The sequence below is a fragment of the Planococcus citri genome, chromosome 2 (genome assembly GCF_950023065.1).
Source record: "Planococcus citri chromosome 2, ihPlaCitr1.1, whole genome shotgun sequence".
Taxonomy (NCBI): Eukaryota; Metazoa; Arthropoda; class Insecta; order Hemiptera; family Pseudococcidae; genus Planococcus; species Planococcus citri.
Window position 1 is genome coordinate 43189489 of NC_088678.1, and position 21499 is coordinate 43210987.

The window sequence follows — 21499 nt, forward strand, 5'->3', positions numbered from 1 at the left end:
CTTAGAAATAAAATAGGTCAAAATTACGCGTACGAAAAAAAAATTATTTATCATCACAATATAGCGTACTAGTGCACAATCGACGCCTCGCTATTATAAATTATACTCGATATAATGGCGAGAAAGGAAGAGACTCTTCATTCTTATCTATTCGTTTAACGCTCAGATGAAAAAAGTTTTTCCTCGTTTGATTCGAATCACCTGCAAAGTACGAATACGAAGTACGAACTCGTTGAAAAGCGTATACCGGTTGAAAAAAAAATAAACAAAAATTGTTATCACGATTTACCCACCTTTACGTGGCTAATGCTTGTTTACCTGCACCTTGCTGTCGAGTGGATTATCAATGAAGCGTTAAATATGTTCAAATAGTACGTTAATTAATCTAGATAATTTTAGAAGTATGCGAGGATATTTATTCGGGAATACCTACGTAATACAAGTACCTACCTAGTTGCAATTCTAATATTTGAAATTTGTCATTGTGAAATAACAAGACGGCTTAACCGTGAAAAAAATTGTCGTTTAATGAGGAAGGCATTTGAAAGACCTTCAAACCACTCAACATTATGACGTTGAGTAAAAAAAAAAAACAAAAAAAACATTGAGCATACTGGCAAAATTGAAGGAGTCACTCGAGATTTCGAAATGAACGTCTTTTCCACCAGTTGATCTACTTCAAATGTCATGTAGCTCGTTCAGTTTTAGTGTTGGAAAAAACCATTATTATACTCACATGATGGGAGGGGGGGGTACTAAACCTGTAATCGGTAAAAAAAAGTAAGTATATGGCTTCAAACCACCTCTAACGAATCCATTTTGAAATTCAGGTATAAAGTAAATTTTTGTGGAAGTTTGAATTTTCAAAAATCTGCTCGAGGCTTTACAATTTCTTTAAACGGTTTCAAATCGTTTCCAATGGATTCGGGGAGTTGAAAACCGGGTAAGCCTACAAACCAAATTTTCGCTTTCCTGGTCAATTTTGTCAAATTTTGATTTTTTCGCGTTTTGAGCCCTTTCATTTTAAAAAATTCACCAAAAATTAAAAAATGCACATTGGCGCCTGAAATTTTGGCTGATGATATATTTTTGCATGCTAATCTAGATTTAGCCTTTTCGGGTTCAAAATTTTTTGTTGGTTGAGATACCGCTTTTGTTGATAATTTTCTAATTTTATAGTGTTGTACCTTTGTCCTTTATAGCTACACTTGTTTCAAAAGAAGGTGGTGGATGTAGGTACATATTTTGAATGGACTTTGAAAGAGCAGATGATGCCATGTGACATATCGTTTGTTAGGTTTTTGGGGACGCTGAGTTCAAATTATCAACTAAATTTCTTGATATGATGACTGTTTGAACTCCTGCTATAAAATGCCCCAAACTAATCCAAAACTGAAAAAAAAATTATTATGTGATTTAGCATAAGTATCGCTTCTTATGTTTTTGAGGGCGCTGAATCCGAATGTAATCTTAGTTTTTCAATCCAATCTTTTCTATCCTTTCCATGGGGGACTGGATTCGGTCTAAAAAAGATTTTTTTTTTAAATTTAACTGTCACGTGTTTTTAATTTTTTTTCAAGCATAATAATGTACCTAGCAAAATACGTTTTCAAAAACTACATAATTTTGAGAATAACTTCGAAGAAAAAAAAAAATAAAAGATAACACGACCTACCTGAACGATGACCTAAAACAATGAATAGTGTTGGAAGAACAAGGCTCGGAGACGATAAACCTGGTTTTTAATAAAAGTAATTACCACGCAATCTACGTACTCGTATATGTGTGTATAACGAAATGGTAGGATAATTAATAGGCAAGTGCCTCTTTTGTGAATTCGCACTGCAGGTGCTCTCTGGCATAGTTTATAGGTATAAAAAAAGCACCATAAACGCGAAACTTGCTCGATTTAAAACACATTGGGAGCTACCACGCTGGATATCGAATGCACGCTGCATGCTGCTATTTCGCGTGTTATAACACTCTTGATTCGAGTCTTGTATCAGTCTATTTGCAATTTATATTGCACCGGATACCGAATCTTAGATTCACGATTCGTCGATTTTGAGTAATTAATGTGTTTAGTCGACGACGTACTATAGGTCTACTACAATATACGCCAATGCTGAAGACTCGTGAAAGGGGAAATTTTCAATCGAATAGTTTATAATGTGCGAGATTTAGTGTATACGTTACGTATATGCGCGTGATGTTCAATTTTCATCCAATCTATTTTCAATCAGTGGGTTATTATTAGTTTGATAGAGTAATTATTGCTGGTAATTACCGCGACTGCGAACTGCAAAGTACGCATAATCAACAGATACGAGAGTAGACGTTTTTTACTGACAGATTCTGCTATATGCATTAGTAGTGCATTAAGTTGCCAATTATGTACGCGTGTTTGAGAAATTAAGGATTTTATTTTCTGTTCACCGTGTAATCGCTTAATTACTGGATTTTAATCGCGATTACGAGATGAATCTTTGATTTGGAACTTTGGAAGGAGTTTTTGAGAAAGAGAGGTGTTCTGAATTGGTTATTCAGAAATTGTAATTTTTTGTCATTAATTGAAAATCAGATATTTGAGGGGTTCTGGACTCCATTCTATAAAATACAGAATTTCTTGACAGTATGACATTCATCGAGGAGCACGTTTGCTCAAAAATCTTGTTGAAAAGTCATTAATAGTTACTTAGTTTCATCTTAGGCACGAAAGGATTCAGCTATTCACGCTCGTAAAATAATATTTGTTTATTATTCTGGCGAGTAAGTAAATTACTCTTTTTTGGCGATTTTTTGGTAAATTACTCCATCATTATGAGATTAAGTATATCTGCGGAGAATGTGCTCTAATTTTTATCGTTCAATCATGATTGCTCAATCATCTTCAAATTAACTGCATACGAATCATTATTTTCTAATTTCCACATTCTTCGTTTAATTTACCTATTTCTTATCGCATGCACATGCAGCAATAAATTACCGGGTAATTACGGTAACACGATTACGTCGGAATTCGCCAAGATGAAAACGTCATTTTTATAATCATTCCTGGTGTTTTGTACACCCAATTCTTAACTATGTACCTACCGAATACTAAATCTTGGCGAATAATTCGTTTGAAAGATCAAAAAACGTAATACTTACGAATCATAAGTTTTGATACTGTAGAAGCTGAAGTGTCCGAGTTGGTCTTCATGCCTTACACAACTTCTTACAAAAACAAGGATGTAGGTAATGGTATGTGTGTAGGTATTTCAAAAATATCCATAACTATACAACGACTGGGTCCACTTCGACTTCGACGATACGAAAGAATTGCTTCGTTAATTAGTATTTGGGAGTAATTAATTATCTGAGCGAGGTAAAGCATCTATACGCGGAAGGCGTACCATTGTTTGGATTTTCGGTCGATTTTAATTTTCCGTCCAACGTTCTTGCGTGTTTTTTTTTCTTCTTCGATAAATTTAAATAGCTGCGTAAAAGGGAAAAAAACGTGGGTGGTTTTAAATGGGATGCGCTTTTGCTTTTCAAGATGAAGAAAAAGACGAAAGAGACTCTTGGAGAAAGTATTTGTATAGTGTGGACCGTGGAGGAGAGGTAGATTGCGTCATTGATAATGTAACCCGCCAGTAGAACTAAAAATAATAGATAAAAATCGCGAAGCTGGGTCGTATAATAAGCCATGAGATGGGTTCGTGGTTCGGATTGCTTTTTTTTTTCAGCGCTCATTTTTCCTTATAGAGTTGTCTGGAGTATTAATTTAATACGAAGACGATATCGATACCTATCGTAATTTGTTTCATAATCTGTATTTTTTTCTCAATTATTGAGAAGGTCGTATGAGATGTATTCGGTGGACAAATTTTAATTGTGAATAATTTAAAGTGTATTTTGACAGACTTTGCAGTAGGTACGTGTACACTGTAAAGTGTAAGTACAGTATTTACTTTGAATGATGTTTTCTTCAATTTTTGTTCACTATCGTTCAATTTGAGCTTACTGAAATTTCATCAATTTTTTGGTAATTTTTAGTAGGTATTTTTTATGCCAATTTTACTGTTTTTATTACACGTTTATGTTATACGAGTACGTATTTGCCGGATTTTATTTGATATTTGTTATGTTTGATCAATTTTTTAAAATGATTTCCAACAACTTTTCTGTCATTTGGGTCATTCCATGTCAATTCGACCAACGTTTTTGAGTCATACAAGTATCTTTCGATTTCGCTCAAATTTTTTTTACAATATCTACCCACCCAGTAAATAAACCCGCAATCAGTTTGGTCCCAGCCCTCACATTGTCTCGAGGTATTCAACTTCAGCAGCGCATTCCTCCAAAGCTATGATACTTTGATCAAAACTGATTTCACAGTTCGTAAATGCATTAAATTTTGAACATTTTAAGCATTTTGAAATTTTAAAATGGCGCTGTGAGTGGGTGCTACCATTTAAAATTCTGAAAAAATTTCCATGGATATACCTTTTGATGCTTTTTTGAAATATTCAAGTTTCGAGATGGGATCTCTTAACGGAGGGGGAGCACCTCCACCCCCAATTTTGGGCAAAACTTTCCAAAAAAAATCTGGGGCATGTGATACATCGAATTGTATGTTTTTGGTGACGCTGAACACGAATATGACGTTAGATTTTTGATTGGACCCCATCCACGGCCCCCAACAATTTTTTGGACTTTTACCAGTTTTGCCAATTGGGGGAGGTTCTGGGTGAGGTTAATTTGAAAAACTAAGACTATATTCGTGTTCAGCGATATCGAAAACATACTATTTCATGTGTCACACGAATGGAACCATTTTTTTTGGGTTACCCCTCTTGCGGAGGTGCTGGGGGCCGTCAAAACTACCATCAAGTACTTATAATATTATTTTGGCATACGTGCAGCTTTTTTGAAACAAAATAATTTCAACTGGCCACTTCTGGTATGAGTGGAAAACAGAACTGGTGTATTTTTTGAGTTTTTTTTCAACAATTGCAATTTTTTTCACTCGTGTCAGGAGAGGATTCCAAAATGCGATGATGGCTGGAATATAGTCAAAATAGAATATTCCCGGAATGCCAGCTCTCAAACACATTTTTCAACTCTTTATGTGATTTTTGAAAAATTTTGAGCTCCCAAAAATATCATTTTCCTTTGCAGGTATCAATATTGAACTTTGAATGGCCAGAAACGACATTTCCCAAAGTATTAATACTGACCATTTTAATTTGTTGGTCAATTTATGCATTTTTGGGGGAGGGGTAAATTCAAATTATTTGTAGAATTTTCGGTATTTTTATTGATGACCTACTCTGCGTGGCCCCAAAAAAGAACGAAATCGATATCTGTGTGACCAAGAGGTTTCCCTTGTTAGAAGAATGGTTTGCTGATGCTAAGTACTCACGTTTTAACCTAATATACCTATGAATAATTGAAAAATTGCACCAAGTTTTAGAGTAATCGGTACGTTGACTAAACCGGATTTTACATTGAAGAAGTTTCGTCTGTTGTACCGAATGAAATTACTTCCTAAATAGCATACTTGGTAAAAAGAAGAAAAAAGCAAGTTGTACGTTTATAGACTATATACTAGGTCAAGTACATAAGCAGCCTTTTGCCATATATAGCCTTTTATTGAAGCTTCGCCGAGAGTGTGCCCTGTGTACAATGTGCACTTTTTCCTTATATTCTAATGAAATTGCCCCGAAGCTACATAATATACTGAAATGATTCTGTTGGATTCGGATATCGTATAAATATTCGCATTCAGGTCAAATGTTGACAATGTGCAATGAATACGAAATGTTAAATTGAGATTGTAGCTCTCGAAAAACATCCACGTATCTAATACCTATCTACCTACCGTTTTAAATATACAAATACGCAGACCTTTGAGCATATAGCGTAGGATTATAGAAAACCATTTACCATATTCGACGTGTAGTACTTGATAATGAACTTTGCCAATTTTATGTTTCAGATTCGTTGAAATCGTAACGGGAAATTTTCATGTATTCGGTATGTCTTGCGTGCGCGAGGCTTCACCGCCGCTTCAAGATACCGATCACCTGCGTAATGGTAAGTTGAAAATTTACTTGATAAGTTGTACTTTTTTTTTGCATTCATTCTTCACGATTAATTTAACGCGCGTTGATTTAACCATCAACGATGAAGAGACGATGGATAATTCCGTCATTAGATATAGCGCAATTTGTATTTTTTTCTTCTTTTTTTACGGTAGCGATGAGAAATTAGAGAAAGCTCTATGTAATTAGAACGTTACACCGCGTTTTACGAGCATGGTGTGGGCTTGCTTAATGCAAACCTACGCTTCGAACGTTTACTCGAATGACAATATTAGGTATTAATATGTATTATCTTTGATTAGATTTTTGTTTATTTTTTTCGGTTCTGGATTCGTAGTGGTCAGATTTGTGCTTAAACGTGTGTAAAGTGAAACGTTACTCACGAAATACGATGTGGGTAGAACCACTAACCAGTGACGAGTTGCTGTAAAAATAAGTTACCGCTCGATCTAGGTTTCTACATTAAAAATGGCGCTGTTCTCCTGCCCCTCTTCAAATTTTGTGAAATTTATCGTGGTTTGAGAAGACTAAATGGGTTGAATGGTATTCAGCATCTCGTACTCGGCAGAAGGTAAATGAAAAAAAAAGGCCGAGTTATTCATCGAACAAGAACCCTTATTCTTGAGCTGGTTCGGGTCACGGCTCCCTTTATAATACGCGACGAGAAATTCAATGAGTCGAGAATTTTTATTTTGCGGCATGTTTCGAAGAATGGAAAATATTTTAGTGAGGAAAAAAGCTTCTTAATTTTTACCAAGAATGGTCTGGCTTCGATTCAAGGATGAAGATATTCGAGATACGATGCTGTACATACATAAATATGTGAAGTTCTTTGGATAAGTTTTACGTCAGTTGTGTAAAGTCGGCGCCTGCATTTTATTTTTCTATCATCGTAGGGATGTGATTTGGGGAGAGAAATTGGTAAAATTATTTTAAATGGGAGGGGAGTAATTTAAATCAAAATGTGGAAACGACCGGACTATGAGAGAACGAAAAAAATGCAAACTTTTACAGCAATTTTGAAAAAAGTGCGAGAATTTTCAAGAAAAAAACCTCTCTTGCTCTACTTCAAAAGTTCATAGTTTTATCATCTTGATAAGAAATTTATACATATTTCTGCGTCAAAATTCATCCAAATGGCTTCCTTCCTAAGAGAGGGCTTCCTTCGCTTCGGTCCCCTAAAAAATGCTGGCTTCTCTGTAAAGAGCCAATTGCTAAAAAGTCTTGCTTTTTCATCAAAAATTTGGAGAAAAAGCCAAAATTGAGGAAAAGTATCAATTATTTTTAATAAGTACCAAGAAATTCTGCTTTTTGCTAAATTTGTCAGTCTTACTTTCTGCCAAAAAAAAATGAAAAAAATCTCGCTTTTCAACAGAATTCCTGAAAAATTTTAATTTTTTTCAAAAAATTCTACCCGCCGAAACTCTTGGTTTTTTTATAAAAATTGCGAATAAATATCGTTTTTTTGTAAATGGGCTATCATTGTTGAAAAGTCCTGCTTTTTGCTAAAATAATCAAAGTCTTGTTTCTAGGCAAAAATGCTCGCTTTTTAGCAATAAATGTCTCACTTTTTTCCAGAATTTTTCTGCAAGAAATTGGCTGAAAAGAAGTATTTTTTGGCCGAATATTGCCAAGAAATCCTGATTTTTGCTAAAATTGTCAATTCTTGCCTTATGCCAAAAATATTCAAAAATTTTCACATTTTCAAAAAATGACAAAAATTTTTGCATTTTAGCAAAATGGCTAAAAATTTTTGTTTGTTTGCGAAAAATTTTCAAAAAGACTTGAGTACTTTTTCCCCAAAAATTGTGCAAAAGTCTCGTATTGCCAAAAAAATCCTTTTTTTTTGCTAAAATTGTTGAAGCTATTCTCTTCGCTTCCTAATTGGCAACAAATTTCATTTTTTTTTAAATTCCTAAAAAATTTCGTTTTTTTTTCAAAAATTACCAAAAAGTAACTTTTTTCAATATTGTCCATAAGTCTTTTTTTTGTGAGAAATTGTTAAAAAGATCCTTCTTTTTGCTAACATTATAAGTTTCACTTTTTGTCAAAATTTGGCATTTTTGCTAAAAATTGTGAAAAACATCTCTTTTTGTTGTCAAAAATCGCCAAAAATTACCAAAAAGTTACAAAATAGCTCAACTTTTAAAAATTTAAAACCGGTTTCTTAAGGTCATTTTTTCTGCATAAAAATGTTTTGCTCGTGTTTTTTTTCTTTTTTGGTTACTAAAGTAGTTTTTTGGCGAAAATTGAGTACGAGCTCTGTTAATGGAATTTGAGGTTACCTTTTTAAGAGTGAAAGAAGCCATTTCTACGTATTATATTTTATCTGCAGCTGGGTGACATTTTTCCATTTGTCTTCTGAATCTGACCCTATCTTCGAAACACGATCGCACGAGTAACACTCATCTTTATCAAAATTATTGCGAAAATTTAAATGCTCAAAGACGTTCTAGGTATACGTACGATGCGATATACCTACTTACATGTGCTCGCTACGAGATTTTAATTACTTTCATGAACGTGGTTGAACCTGACGCGACGCGGAGCAACAACCCGTGACGATATTAATTTCAGAATCGACCGCATTTTTTTCAACATTGAACTCTTTTCATCGCCCCACACAAATACTACAAATGGCTTGTCTCAATATTTGAGCTCGTCAATGACATACGCGATTTTTACGTAATATCGGTGCGGGCATATAAGATACGATACATAGACAAGACATACAGCATACACGTTGTTCTGACCATTCGCGCCTTGTCTGGCCACAGCACATAGTAGACTTCATCTAGATGTAAGTAATTCGATTATGCACGTGACACATTCATAATGAAAAAATGCGTTGAAAAAAAAATTCGCTAACCGTGAAAATCATTTATGCGCTGGCGTCTATTTTTAGCTCTCGATAAGATTCTTATATGGCATGTGCAATAGCCATAAATCATAATTATTAAAAGCCAAACGAATATACGGTTATAACGTAGCTGTCTATTCTACTTTTTTTCCACTGTCTTCGGACAAATCAAAATGATTTACGTTGTATATATCATTGCTTTCTTATTCGCTGTCTTTCTGTCTCATTGCTGCTGCTTTTTTCCTTCTCTGCCTCCTCCTCTTGTGCATCTAGATCTACTCGTGTATATCGAGCAGATAGAGGTACATAGTACACGCTGCGATTGTGATATTTAATGCTGAGAAGTCTACTTTACTTTCGTATCATTAAGTACGATGACTTTAGTATTTGTTAAGTACCGACGTATATACTTAATACTTATACTGATTATCGTTTTTTTATTTTATTTTTCAACTACATACCTCGTTTCAATCTTACTTGCTGCCGCGCGTTATTTGCGGACGTTTTCATTATTTTAAAATTCATCTTTATTGAATATCGCTAGCTTAATACTTACGTCTCTTGTTATAACGTTGAATCATCATTGCTGTTCAAATTTTCACTTGAAACTTCTTCATTACGTTCATTTCTTTCTTATCATCACAAGGTGTGCTAATCAAATAGCGTTTGTCACGCTTCAAATTTGTTTGTAATTTGAAACAAGATATGGTGGGCTTCATGACAGACTCCTGATCTTTTCTATAGGCACCCTTCCAACACCTCCCTCATCAAATACCATAATTTCTACCTAAAAAATTTAGTCTCCTAATTTACAGAATTCATAGAAACATTGAACAAATTATTTTTGCAGCCCCTCCCCCCTTCCCCACCAAAAATAAAGTAAATCAAAAATCTTTCGCCTAAAGTTTTTTCTTAAAGGGAGGAGCGAGGGAAGAAGGAGGAAATAGAATATTTAATGGGAGTACTCGAACGTTCGCTACGCTTCTCTAGGGCTATTTTTTAAAACTTTGTGTCAAAGTTGCATTTCTTCCCACGTTTGATTTTGGAAGCGCAAAATTTCTCATTTTTTCCCCACACACAAGCTGATTTTTAAATTTTGTTTTTTAATGTAAAAAAATGACTTCAAATTTTAAAAAAAAATCAAAATCTCAAAATTTCTTCACTTTTTTATATTTTTGGTCAAGATTCCAAAATTTTTCACACATTTCCCATTTTCTTGGGAATCTTTAAATTTCTCGAGTTTTTCTGTTTTTTCGATATGAGCACTTTTGTCACCCAATACCTATTTCCCGGAATACCCCATTCCCCCATCACTGTCAGAATTCCCAAATTCTAGAAAACTGAGAAAAGTAAGAGAATTTTATCATTCTGAAAAAATCAGGAAATATCAGAGAATTTTGCGATTTTCCCTCCGAAATCGGAAAAGTTTGTCAAATATTTTTTACTCTATTTTTCGAAAAAAAAATTGCCCTGACATGTTAGATGTTCGATGGCTGCGATGGGACACCCTGTATGTAGTAGTGAGTAGTCAACTAGCTATACTATACCTGAGCTGTTGTTGGTTAGTAGAAGTTGAAATGGTGTGGCCAAGCCAAGGTAATCGAAAATAAATCACCACATCCAACAAAATAACGTCGTTAAAAAATAATTTAGCTGCGCGTGAAAAAATGGAATTATTCGTCCATCCCTCCATATTACACGTACATTACATGTGTATCTAGATATATTACCGCACTAGTATTACAGTCCTCGGTTCGCACACGATTTTAATTAACCCGGCAACAGTTTCATTTTTATTTTATACTCGATAATTGAATTGTTTTTATATACGTGAAATAATAATTCCATCTCGTCGAGTGTAATGACCGATGTCGACCGTTCACAGTACCTATATGCCTATGGGAATCGTACGTGGAGGATTTAATTTTCATAATTTTCGTTTTGTTTTCATTTGTACCCAGTGCCCACTCGAGGTCCGTGTGTAATTTTTATTCACTGGAGGATCGTCCTCCATCGAGTACTCGGACTCATTGCGAGGAAATGTAAAACGTTCGTTTCCGCTTTCCTTTTACGCTCCAAGGTGTAGCTGGTATCCTCGTATATATGATTTTGCTCATGTAGCTATTAAATTTTCCTGAAAGTGTTTACTTGTTGCTACAATGTACCGTAGATTGTAGTTATGTACATATTTTTATTATATGTGTATATTGAATGCAGTCGCCGCTAAATGTGGGGTCATCTTTGCTGCGGTATCTGGATATTCCTCGTACATCTGCAATCTGCATACGTCCTACTTCTGTGTCGAATTTTATCACATTGAGGAGTCGTTTGAATTTTTAAACCTTTAGAAAGCAGGGTGAGGTTAAATTCAACCCGCATCGTTGATTCACCATAATTGTCACGATTTTTATCGAAATTTGAATTTTTGAAAATTTTTGCATCGTCCGATTAAATTATTCGAAAATTTGGTTTTCTGGCGCAATCTGTGTGAGAGTTTTTTTTAATACGCTTAGTCGACGTGCTCTGTCTATACCAGGTCATCACATGATAGCGTGGCGTGACGTAGACGAACCTATGTATTTCGTTGGCTTGCAATTATGGTTAAATTATGGTGTTCGTCTTCTTTTTTATAGTCGTCTAGATTGCGTTGTAATTGATTTGATTAACTAGTCAATTGAATGTGTCATACTTGAAATGAGATTTGGTAAAATATCATTCTTAAAACTTGTTTCTAAGTGCTGCTAATTCTTCATAATCTGATTTAATTAGTGTGAGGAGGAACAAGGGTGGTGGTGGAAAAATACCATTTTGAATACGTCAGTTGGAATCGCCGAAGCTTTCGAAGTTGAAGGGAAAAAAATTCATATTTTCGAATTAATGTACTCATGAAGGGGAGGGGAGTTTAGGGTTCTCAGAGGAAACAGATTTCGATAATCGATACCTGTATAATTTTTTTCGATAGTGTCAAATTTTTTCATAGCCTCGCCTCCTCCACGCGAAGGTCACTTTTTTTGAAAATATACTTGGGAAATACTCAAAAAAATTTCGAAATACGATGATAGTCTCTAAAAGTACAAACTTGAAATGTTTAGCCCCAGGTATGTACTTTCATCTCCAATTGTCACATTTTGCCTGTTTTCCAAAAAAATGGAAAGGGGTTGTCCTGATAAATGACCTATGAATTTAAAATGTCAGAAAATGCAACGATTATGACTGAAAGGTTTTTGAGGACGATGGTTTCATTTCGTCAATCATTTGCCTCGTGAGCCAAACATGATTGGAGGAGGTATAAAATGCGGAAAATTTGAAAAACTCATATGGATATCGAATTATTCAATAGTTTTTGATGAAGCTGATTTTGATTTAATTTACCATTTGAAGAGTGATATTCCAAAACTCGCTTTGTCCATTTTCACAACTTTTCAGGAGAGAGGAAAAACAGTTTCCCTTTAAACGGGTAAATTGGCTTTTTAGGCGAGTTTAGCACTTTATTTGGGTAGATTTATGATGTAGGAGTGTAGGTATACATTTCATCCACTAAATACTGCTGAAAAAAATTTCAATAAAAATGGACAAAGCGCGTTTTGGAACATTATTTTTTTTTTAATTTTTAGTGAATTGGCTATTTAGGTGAGTTTAACACCTCATTTTGGTAGGTTGATGATGTAGGAATGTGAGTTAATACTTCATCTACCAGGTACCACTGAAAACCCAACTTTGATAAAAATGGACAAAGCGAGTTTTGGAATATCACTCTTCATTTGCACTATGACTCATTTGAATTTTGAAAATGCGTGTTTTTCTACCACCCTTCTTCTTGACATTTTTAAATAGATTTTGTTTGTATCCATCAAGTTGACAACACAATTTTATTTTTTTAATATTGTAGCTTTTGTCGTGACCTACCTTCCCTTCGGGGCCCATTTTGAGGTTTGAGGTCAAATGGTCTTCAAAAAAATGAAATCATCACCCTTAAAATCCTAAATTTTGATACCCATAGCTACCTATTGCATGTTTTGAAAATTTTTGATTTTGTACCTGCCTTCTCTTTGGAGCCATTTTTAGTGTTTGGGGTCGTATGATCTTCAGAAATGGATTTTTCACACTTCAAAACACAGATTTTGATACCCACATGGTATTTTTTGAAAATTTTGAATTTTGTATCTTTCCTTTGGGGTCGATTTTTCGATTTGGGTCAGGGCTCTCAAGAACACCCCCCCCCCCCATTTTCTTCGATAGCCAAAATTTGAAGCAAAACTATGAGTTTGTGCTGCTCAATTTTTTTCATCTGGATCACTGCAGTGCGCTCCCCCTCCCCAATTTTGATAATATTTTGAAGAAAAAAAATTGAAAATAAAATTATACGACGTACTCAGTACTGTTTGTAATGTTTTTGACTATAAAATTTTAAAAAATTGAAAATTTCTTATTGATTTTTGCAGGTGTAGATTTTTTGAATTGTATCTCAATTTTTCCATATGAAGCCCCGTAAGTCTTTCAATAAGCTCGCAAAATTTCAAAGAAATTGTTAAATCAACTAACTTTTGATTTATTGGATTTTCAAGGGTCTTATTGATTTCAAATTGAGAATTCCTTTTTAATAAGAGCCTCCTAGACCCCACAATATGTCTTCAAAGAATTTTCATGTTTCGTAACAGTCGTGCGAAAAACTGTAATAGATTCTCACTACGAAATGACCCCCCCTCCCCCAAAAAACCAACAGCAACGAATAAGCAAAAAAAATAGAGCTCGTTAAATAAAAGGATTAATTGATCATAATATTCATAATCACCTATTACGTAATTTTTTGTGAATTTTTTTCATGATGCAAAAATATAACTTAACGATTTCTAGAAATTTGTGGCATCGCGTTTGTCTCACAGTCTCAGTACAGCCCAGGTTGTTTTTTGAAATGAAGTTTAAAGCAATCTGGAATATTTTCAAAATGTCTGATCCTTTTTTCTATTGTTTTCACACGTATCCTATCCAAATACCTTTGTTACACGTTCGTTGTGCAATTTCATTCTTCATAGGGTATTATTGTAATTTTTCATATCTTTTTTTTCTGTGTATTACGGGGCACTTTTACGTTAAAACTTTGAGTCTGTATTCGTCTAATCCTTTCTTTCTGTATATATGAATCAAGGATATGAGAATGAAACCTTGCTATGTGAAATCTGCGTTGTTTGGAGTTTATTTTCTTTAAATCTCGCGGCTTGGTTTTTATTTATATTTTCCAAGGATTTTGGTAGATAAGACTTTTTTTGCGTTTCACGAAGCAAACGTCAGGTGTTACGTAAGTCAATTTTTCGAAATATGCTTTTATTTTAGAAAGAAAGAAAGAAAATTGAAAAGATTCGAGCGTGTGGTTCTTAATACTTCTCACGAGCTCTTAGCCGTCAAAAAGATGAAGGAAATCGTTATGAGGAGCGACCTCGAATCTATAAAGTTCGCCTTTTTTCATCTCGTTTATTGAATTAGTATTACCTTCCCTGTATAAGTATTCCCACCTACAGCAGTAAAAATGCCTTTAATAGAGGTTATAAATAATTTCGGCGTAAGCGCGAGTTGATTTATGGGTGAAAGAGTGCGTAAAATTTATCTATTAGACGAAACGCGGCGTTTCGTGTATGTGTTTTTTTTTTGCTTTTGTTATGTAAATGAGGTGCACGGTTGAAATAGATGAGTAAAAAAGATCACGTGATGACGGTGGTAGAATTTTTAAAACAATATCTGCGGAAAAAAGAGTATTCATTTCAATGTCACCTTTGGTTTTTTCTCTCTCGCACGTCTCGTTGGGCGATTTCTGGCCGAACTATAGAGCAGCGTGAAAAGAGACATAGTAATTTAGCGCGCTATCGTGCTTAATAGGCAGGTATGGTACGCGGCAAAAGCCAAGCCACGACGATGATATACACGTAATTACTCGGTAAAGCAAGATTTTAATTGATATTACGAACAAAATAGCATTTTGTCGGCATCAGGTCGTGGGGAGTAACGCAAATGCGCTCTCATGATGTATAACGAGATGAGAGGAGAGTGAGACAAAACGAGTTATTTTAATTGAAGCACGTACGTTCAATTAGCGTTTTTAATTATTCGGATTTATCCAGACGACGACGACGATATCGTCGTCGATGGCACAGCCAGCCGTGCCAGTCAGACCAATGAATCGCCTCTGTAAAAAGACCCTCAGTGTATAGTTATGTTTACGTAATGTTACGTGGACAATAATACACGCCATGTTGTATATGTTTACAAAATATGCGTCGCGAAATTACCGAGGTTATCTGGATTACCGGAGAAGTCTCGTGTATAATGTCCAATGTGTCTTATTAAGTGGGTACTTATGTATTAAATGTGTGTGTGTTTTTTTTTTATCTTTGCAGACATGAAGAAAAAGAAACTCCTACAACCTTTCCGAGCCATCGGAAGGATATTGCGCAGAAAACCGCGATCGCCAGTGATCTCATCGTCGAACGGTAGCGTTGATGCTGTTGCCGCTACGATTCGTTCTTCCAAGGAGAATTTCGACGCGTGTGAACAGCCGCTCGATTCTAACTGGGAACCGACTAATAAAAGTCATTCTACTAGTCATTTGACCGATGATACAACCGATAATTCTCAACGACGGTACGTTGATTTTTCCATCTTGTCTCGCGTCTTTGTGCATCGCTTGCCAAGTTGCTTCCTCTCTAACGGCCTGCATAGTACAAAGTACAAACAGTGTGATCCAAAAGTAAAGCATCGTTTCGAAGTACATACTTGTAGATCTTCGCTTTGAGGGCTCGCATCTCGAAAGTGCTTGAATTTGGAGTAAATCTATTCTGTGGATTTTTAAAGAAAGTATTTATGTATACAAATTCAAAAATTAGTAATGAAAATTTGAAAGCTCAATTTTTCGCAATAAGCACTAGGGTTGAAAAATTTGAAAAAATTACCGTAAGTGCTTAACGAACTAATTTTCGAATAGGATCTCAAAAGGAAAATATCTCAATCGGCTCAGAAATGTTTGAACCGGAAAACAGGGAATCGATCAACGACCCAGCAATTATTTTTGTAAAGAATGAAAAAAATCATCGGAAAATTTCGGATTTGAGCTGGCAAGAAAATATTTTGACCTGTCCCTAAATTGATCGAATGACCCACGAAGATGGTAAATCAGAGTTTGACGATGCTAAATTTAATTTCCACCCCACTTTCAAGGTTTTTTCGTAAACTGGAGAATCTGAAAATCCATTAGAGACTCCAGAACGATTGAAAACCATCAGCAATAAACTCGGAAGATCAAAAGAAGTGTTTAAACCAAATTTCAGCTATAGGTCATTTTAGTAAAATTTTAATTTTTTTTTTCATTTTTGGCCCAAATTTGAATAGTTAAAAATTCACCAAAATTAGAAAAACGAATTTGAGCACCTCAAATTGTAGCACGTGGTGAATTTTGGGATCTTCTATCGACTCCCCTTTGTTCATTTCGAAAATTTTTGTACCAGTTGAGATATGTACTTCCCTTGTGAGGTGCGCAGGCCAAGAGTCCCTAATTTTGACTGAAAATTTGAAAAATCAATATTTTTTTGAAGATTCCATCAAGTTCCTTGCGAATTTGAAAAAATGTCTTATTATATTTTGGCACCCATCAACCCAATTTTGAAACGAAATTCTATCATTTGTCATAGTTAGAAGGTATCAAAAAAAAATCGGGAAAAAAGTAATTCGTATTCACGTTTCTAATTTATCAGTTCATTATAAATCAGCTTGTATGGCAAATGATGAAGAGGTAAGGGGGAGGGGGAGGGGAGGGAAGGTTCATTGAGGTTTTTCAGAAATATTTTCCATGATGGGAAACCAAAATGCATGCAGAAAAACTGTTGGGAAAATAATGTTTGAAAATTTTGTACAAATTCATCGTTTGAAAATTTCCTCTCATTTTTTCTTTCAGCTAAAATGTTAACACATATTTTTTTCTCTATGAAGAACTGCAAAAAAAGGCATTTTTAATTTTAATTTTTAAAAATATATGTCTGATCCATCACATTCATGCGAAATTCAAAAACTGGTTCAGTGGTTCCCAACTAGTCTAAAACATTGAGATGTACTTCTGTGGGGAAAAAAACTTGAAATGAAAAATTAATTCATTTACGTTCCAATGTGAAATCTTGAAGCTCGAGTACTTACTTAGGTACTACTTCATTGATTATTATAATGTTTTTTTATTTATTCGATGAAAATCTATTTGTATTTCGATCGGACGCGCTGTACTTTCGTGTCATACTATGTATTGCAGAAAAAGCGAAATCAAATCACAGTTAATTTTACCATCTAGTCCAAGTTGAAGTACCTCTCTAAGGTTTTTTCATCTGCTAAACTGTTCCGTATTCTTGGTTATAAGAAATGCTTTGTCACGAATCTCATTCTCAGTTTGGATGATTTTATAAAACAAAACAAAAAAAAAAGAGCAAAGCAACGTAACACAATATTATAATTTGATTCTAGCGATAAGTTTTCTCGTGTTGGACGATCACGTTTTTAAAAATTTTTTCTGACTTTTTTCCTTCTTAATATTACAGAACCTTGCAGTCTACATTGTTAAGCGTTAGCCATGACAGTGTTTTCACAGCGGAACAGAGATCTCCAGATTCTGGATCCGAGACTTCCTTGTATATTCATCCGACGAGATTGAATTTTCCTCATTCGAGTGTTCGGGTAAGTTTTATGTAATACAAAAATACTACGTGTACTTATATATTACGATTTATATGATTATTATTTTTATTACGACGAGGTACTGTACCTATATCTACTACTTACCTAGATTCTTATCTTATTATGTTTTCGAATGTCGTCAATTCAAAAAAACGATATGAACAGAAGTCTTTTATGATTGTGAAAATGAAGGAAAAAAGGTACGGCGAAATTTCCGAGATTACGATTTGAATTTTAATATCGCCGACGAACGAAGGTGAATTTACATTCGTGTTCGAATACTGAATGAAGTGTAATTTTCTCGACTTTCGAAGCAAATGAAGTGTAATGTACGGATGATAATGGAAGATGGTTTGTAATGAATGAATACGAATGCAAGGTTTGAATTCGGTTTCATTTTAATTATTCTTACGCGTACATACCGCCTGAGTTATTTTTTATAATAAATTTTCCTTTTCGATAGATTGAAATTCATGGAGAATAAAAAGCTTTGAACTTTGGAAATTGTGAAATTTATATTTCTGGATTCCTTTTTTTCGGATGCGATTCATGTTCTATAGTCTAGAAAGTTGAAATTCATGTCTTGATTTTTGACGAATTTTTAAAAATTCACAGGGTCAAAAATGGAGAAAAATAAAATTTTTACCAAACTGACCTAGAGAACTTAAACTTAGTTTGTGTCCTATTTTCTGCCTCCTGAGTCGATTGGTGAAGGTTTCGAACTGTTCTGGAGCTTCCAGCGGATTTTTGGATTCTTCAGTTTTTTTAAAAAAAACACTGTAGGTGGTAACTGTAATTTGGAGTGAGACTAGAATTTAGCATCCATGAGCTCGGATTTACCATGATTGTGATCCATTCGAACGATTAGGGCACATATTTTCAACATTTTTTGTGCCAGTTCCAATTCAAAATTTCTCCAATGATTATTTTTGAGAAAAAAGTGTAAAAATCTTAATCTACTGCAGGCTCCAGAACGGTACAAAACTGTCTCCGTGGGAAATCCGGTCTAGTCTCTTAAGGTCACTGACCCGCGTGTTTAGATTCTCAAGGTCACTTACCTACCTGCTTAGTTTTCCAAGATCGTCTGTCTGCCTATGTGACTTCTTGAGGTCGTTGACCCATTTGATTGGCATCTTAAGATCAGTGACCCGTTTGTTTGCATTCTCATGGTCGCCTGTCTAGCTATCCAAGGTCGTCTGTCTGCCTTTCCGACTTCTTAAGGTCATTGACCCATCTGTCTGGCCTCTCAAGGTCGTCTCTATCTGTCTGACCTCTTAAAGTCATTGACCGCCTGTCTGAACTCAGCCAGTTTGGCTTCTTAAAGTCATTGACCCGTCAGTATGGCTTCCCCAGGGGTCGTCTGTCTACTGGTATGGCCCCTCAAGATCATTGCCCCTTTTGACCGGCTTCTTAATATCATTAGCCTACCTGTCTGGCCCCTCATATGGTCGTCTGTCTGCTTGTCTGGTTTCTTAAGGTCATTGACTCGTCTGTCTGCCCTCTTAAGGTTGTGTTAGTAAAATGTTTATTTTTTCTTACTTTCGACCCTAATTTGATTTTTTTTTTAAATTGACCAAAATACGAAAAATGTAAGTACGTTTTTGGCTCGGGTATATGTATGTATTTTGCGATTCTTTACTATTCCCCTCTATCCAGTTCCGAAATTTTTGTGCCAGTTGGCGTACATCCCTTGTCTGATTTTTGCAAAATGCGAATGAATTCTGTCTTCTCGCTTGATTAATAATTCGAATTTATTCAAATGTTGCGCGAATTATGCAGAGGAGAGGAGACGTAGGCGTCGTTTGCACATATGTACATAAGCATTATAATATTTTCATCGCATTTTTGCTGTACCAGCGACTCAATCATCATTACGATGAAAATTTTACGACTGTTTCGTAACTTTTTATTTTTTGTTTCATTTAATACTTTCATTTTTTTTCCATACGTACCCGTATCGATACGAATAAAAATATACGAAGCGAATTATCGAAATATTTTTCGGCATGACGGGGACATTTTGTCGTAAAAATTCCAATCTAAATGTAAACAAGTTTTTCCGCACGAGGAAGATACGCTTGTACGTAGGAGTAGGGTGAAATACGTACATGCATACTATACGCAAATACCAATTCGAAACTCGTAAAATAAATCTCGATAAAAAAAAATGCAACAACGACGTAAGTAAATTATTAATGAAAATATTCGCTTTATCGAATTATTTGGTTTTACTTTTTCTCTCATATCGTCGTCACGTTGCGCGTCGTTAATCGAGATCGTAAAATATTTCCATGATTAAAGATTTGTTTCCGAATTGCGATCTTTACACGTACTAATTCCAGTATACGATCAAACAATAGCGAAAATTAACCACGTGCGTTTGGAGTTTAATTAAGATACAAAGACATCGATACTCATCGAGAGCGCAAGTTGACGATTTCCAGTAGTGAAATTTATTCATGCAACACTTTCGAGTTCGACGAAAATTAGGATTTTGTTTACAGAAGTGAAACTGTTTTCGATAATACGAGCATCTTACGTTTACTTTCAATTGTTATTTTGCGGTCGGTTTTTTTTTTCATATTATTTGAATTTGACCCATATTTTTCGAGGCAAGTTTCTTGTTGATATTAGATTGTTACAATTTTTCATTTCCTCGCCATCGAACATGGGTGATTCGATGCTAGATAGAATTTTTCAAGTTGAAAAATGGATTTTCACCCTGAAAATTGTTTGGGTTGTCCAACCTCTCGTCGCTAATCGCCCCCCTCTCCCCATAAGTCCCTTATGCCCGAACTGCCAATTTGATAATTAAAGAAGGATTTGCAAGTTTGGTCTAAACAATTCGCCAGAAAAATTAAATGGAGGGGAGGGAGTGGTGAAAAAAAAGTAGATTTCTGAAAGAAATAGATTTTTGGGTACTTAAATAAACAATTTAGGTCTATCGCGAATGATTTGTCTGTTTTTGATCATTTTTTAGCAAACGGTCTCCTAACTTACAAGGGAACCTGTTGAGGTGTCACACTCTGATTTGAACGAGACCGCGATTTTTGGAAAGAGCATAGTCTAAAACCTCTAAAACCAAATTTTCAGCTGCCCAAGTTCATTTTTCGATTTTTGGCGAATTTTTGAAAATTCAAAATTGACTGTTTTTAGCGATTTATGTTTTTTTTTTTTTTGAAAATTGGGCTGCTAAAAATCGAGTTGTATATTACACTCAACCTGTTTAACGAGTTTATCCACATTTGAGCCGATTTTGAGAGTGACACCTCAAAAGTGGCTTTTTGACCAGCTTTTTTCAAAATTAAAAATTAATCCAAAAAATCAAAAGTTTCCTGTTTGTGTGGAAATTTTCGAAATTCACGCGAATCGCTGTATTTTGTCCAAAACTAACCCCCATAAATCCAAATTTCACCATTTCCAGCCATTCTGGAGCCTCCAGCGCGATTTTCAATTTCTCCAGAATTTTGTATTTGCTCCAGAAGGCGTGAATATGAAGTTAGGCAGCTAAAAATCGAGTTGTATATTACGCTCGACCTGTTTAACAAGTTCATCCACATTTGAGCCAATTTTGAGAGTGACACCTCAAGAGTGGTTTTTTGAGGTATCACTCTCGCTTCAAAGCGGCTGGAAATGGTAGGATTTGCGCTCCGGGGGTTAGTTCTTGAAGAACTGCAGTGATTCGCGCAAATTTCAAAAATTTCCTCACAAACGGTTATCTTTTGATTTTTTGGATTTTTTAATTTTGAAAAAAGCTGGTCAAAAACCCACTCTTGAGGTGTCACTCCCAAAATTAGTTCAAATGTAGATGAACTCGTTAAACAGGTCGAGTATAATACACAACTCG

General features: G+C 35.0%; 1 protein-coding gene across 6 annotated transcripts in view; it reads left to right on the forward strand.

Annotated features, from left to right (window-relative positions):
• The window catches only part of LOC135835885 (uncharacterized protein DDB_G0284459), an 89939-nt gene that overhangs the window by 51925 nt on the left and 16515 nt on the right, over window positions 1–21499 (forward strand). For all 6 annotated transcript variants that reach the window (XM_065350363.1, XM_065350362.1, XM_065350361.1 and 3 more), the window contains 3 exons: window positions 5984–6081; window positions 15339–15582; window positions 17517–17652. In XM_065350363.1, coding sequence (XP_065206435.1) covers window positions 6024–6081; window positions 15339–15582; window positions 17517–17652 — 438 coding nt within the window. In that variant the 5' untranslated portion in view covers window positions 5984–6023. The remainder of the gene's footprint in view (window positions 1–5983; window positions 6082–15338; window positions 15583–17516; window positions 17653–21499) is intronic.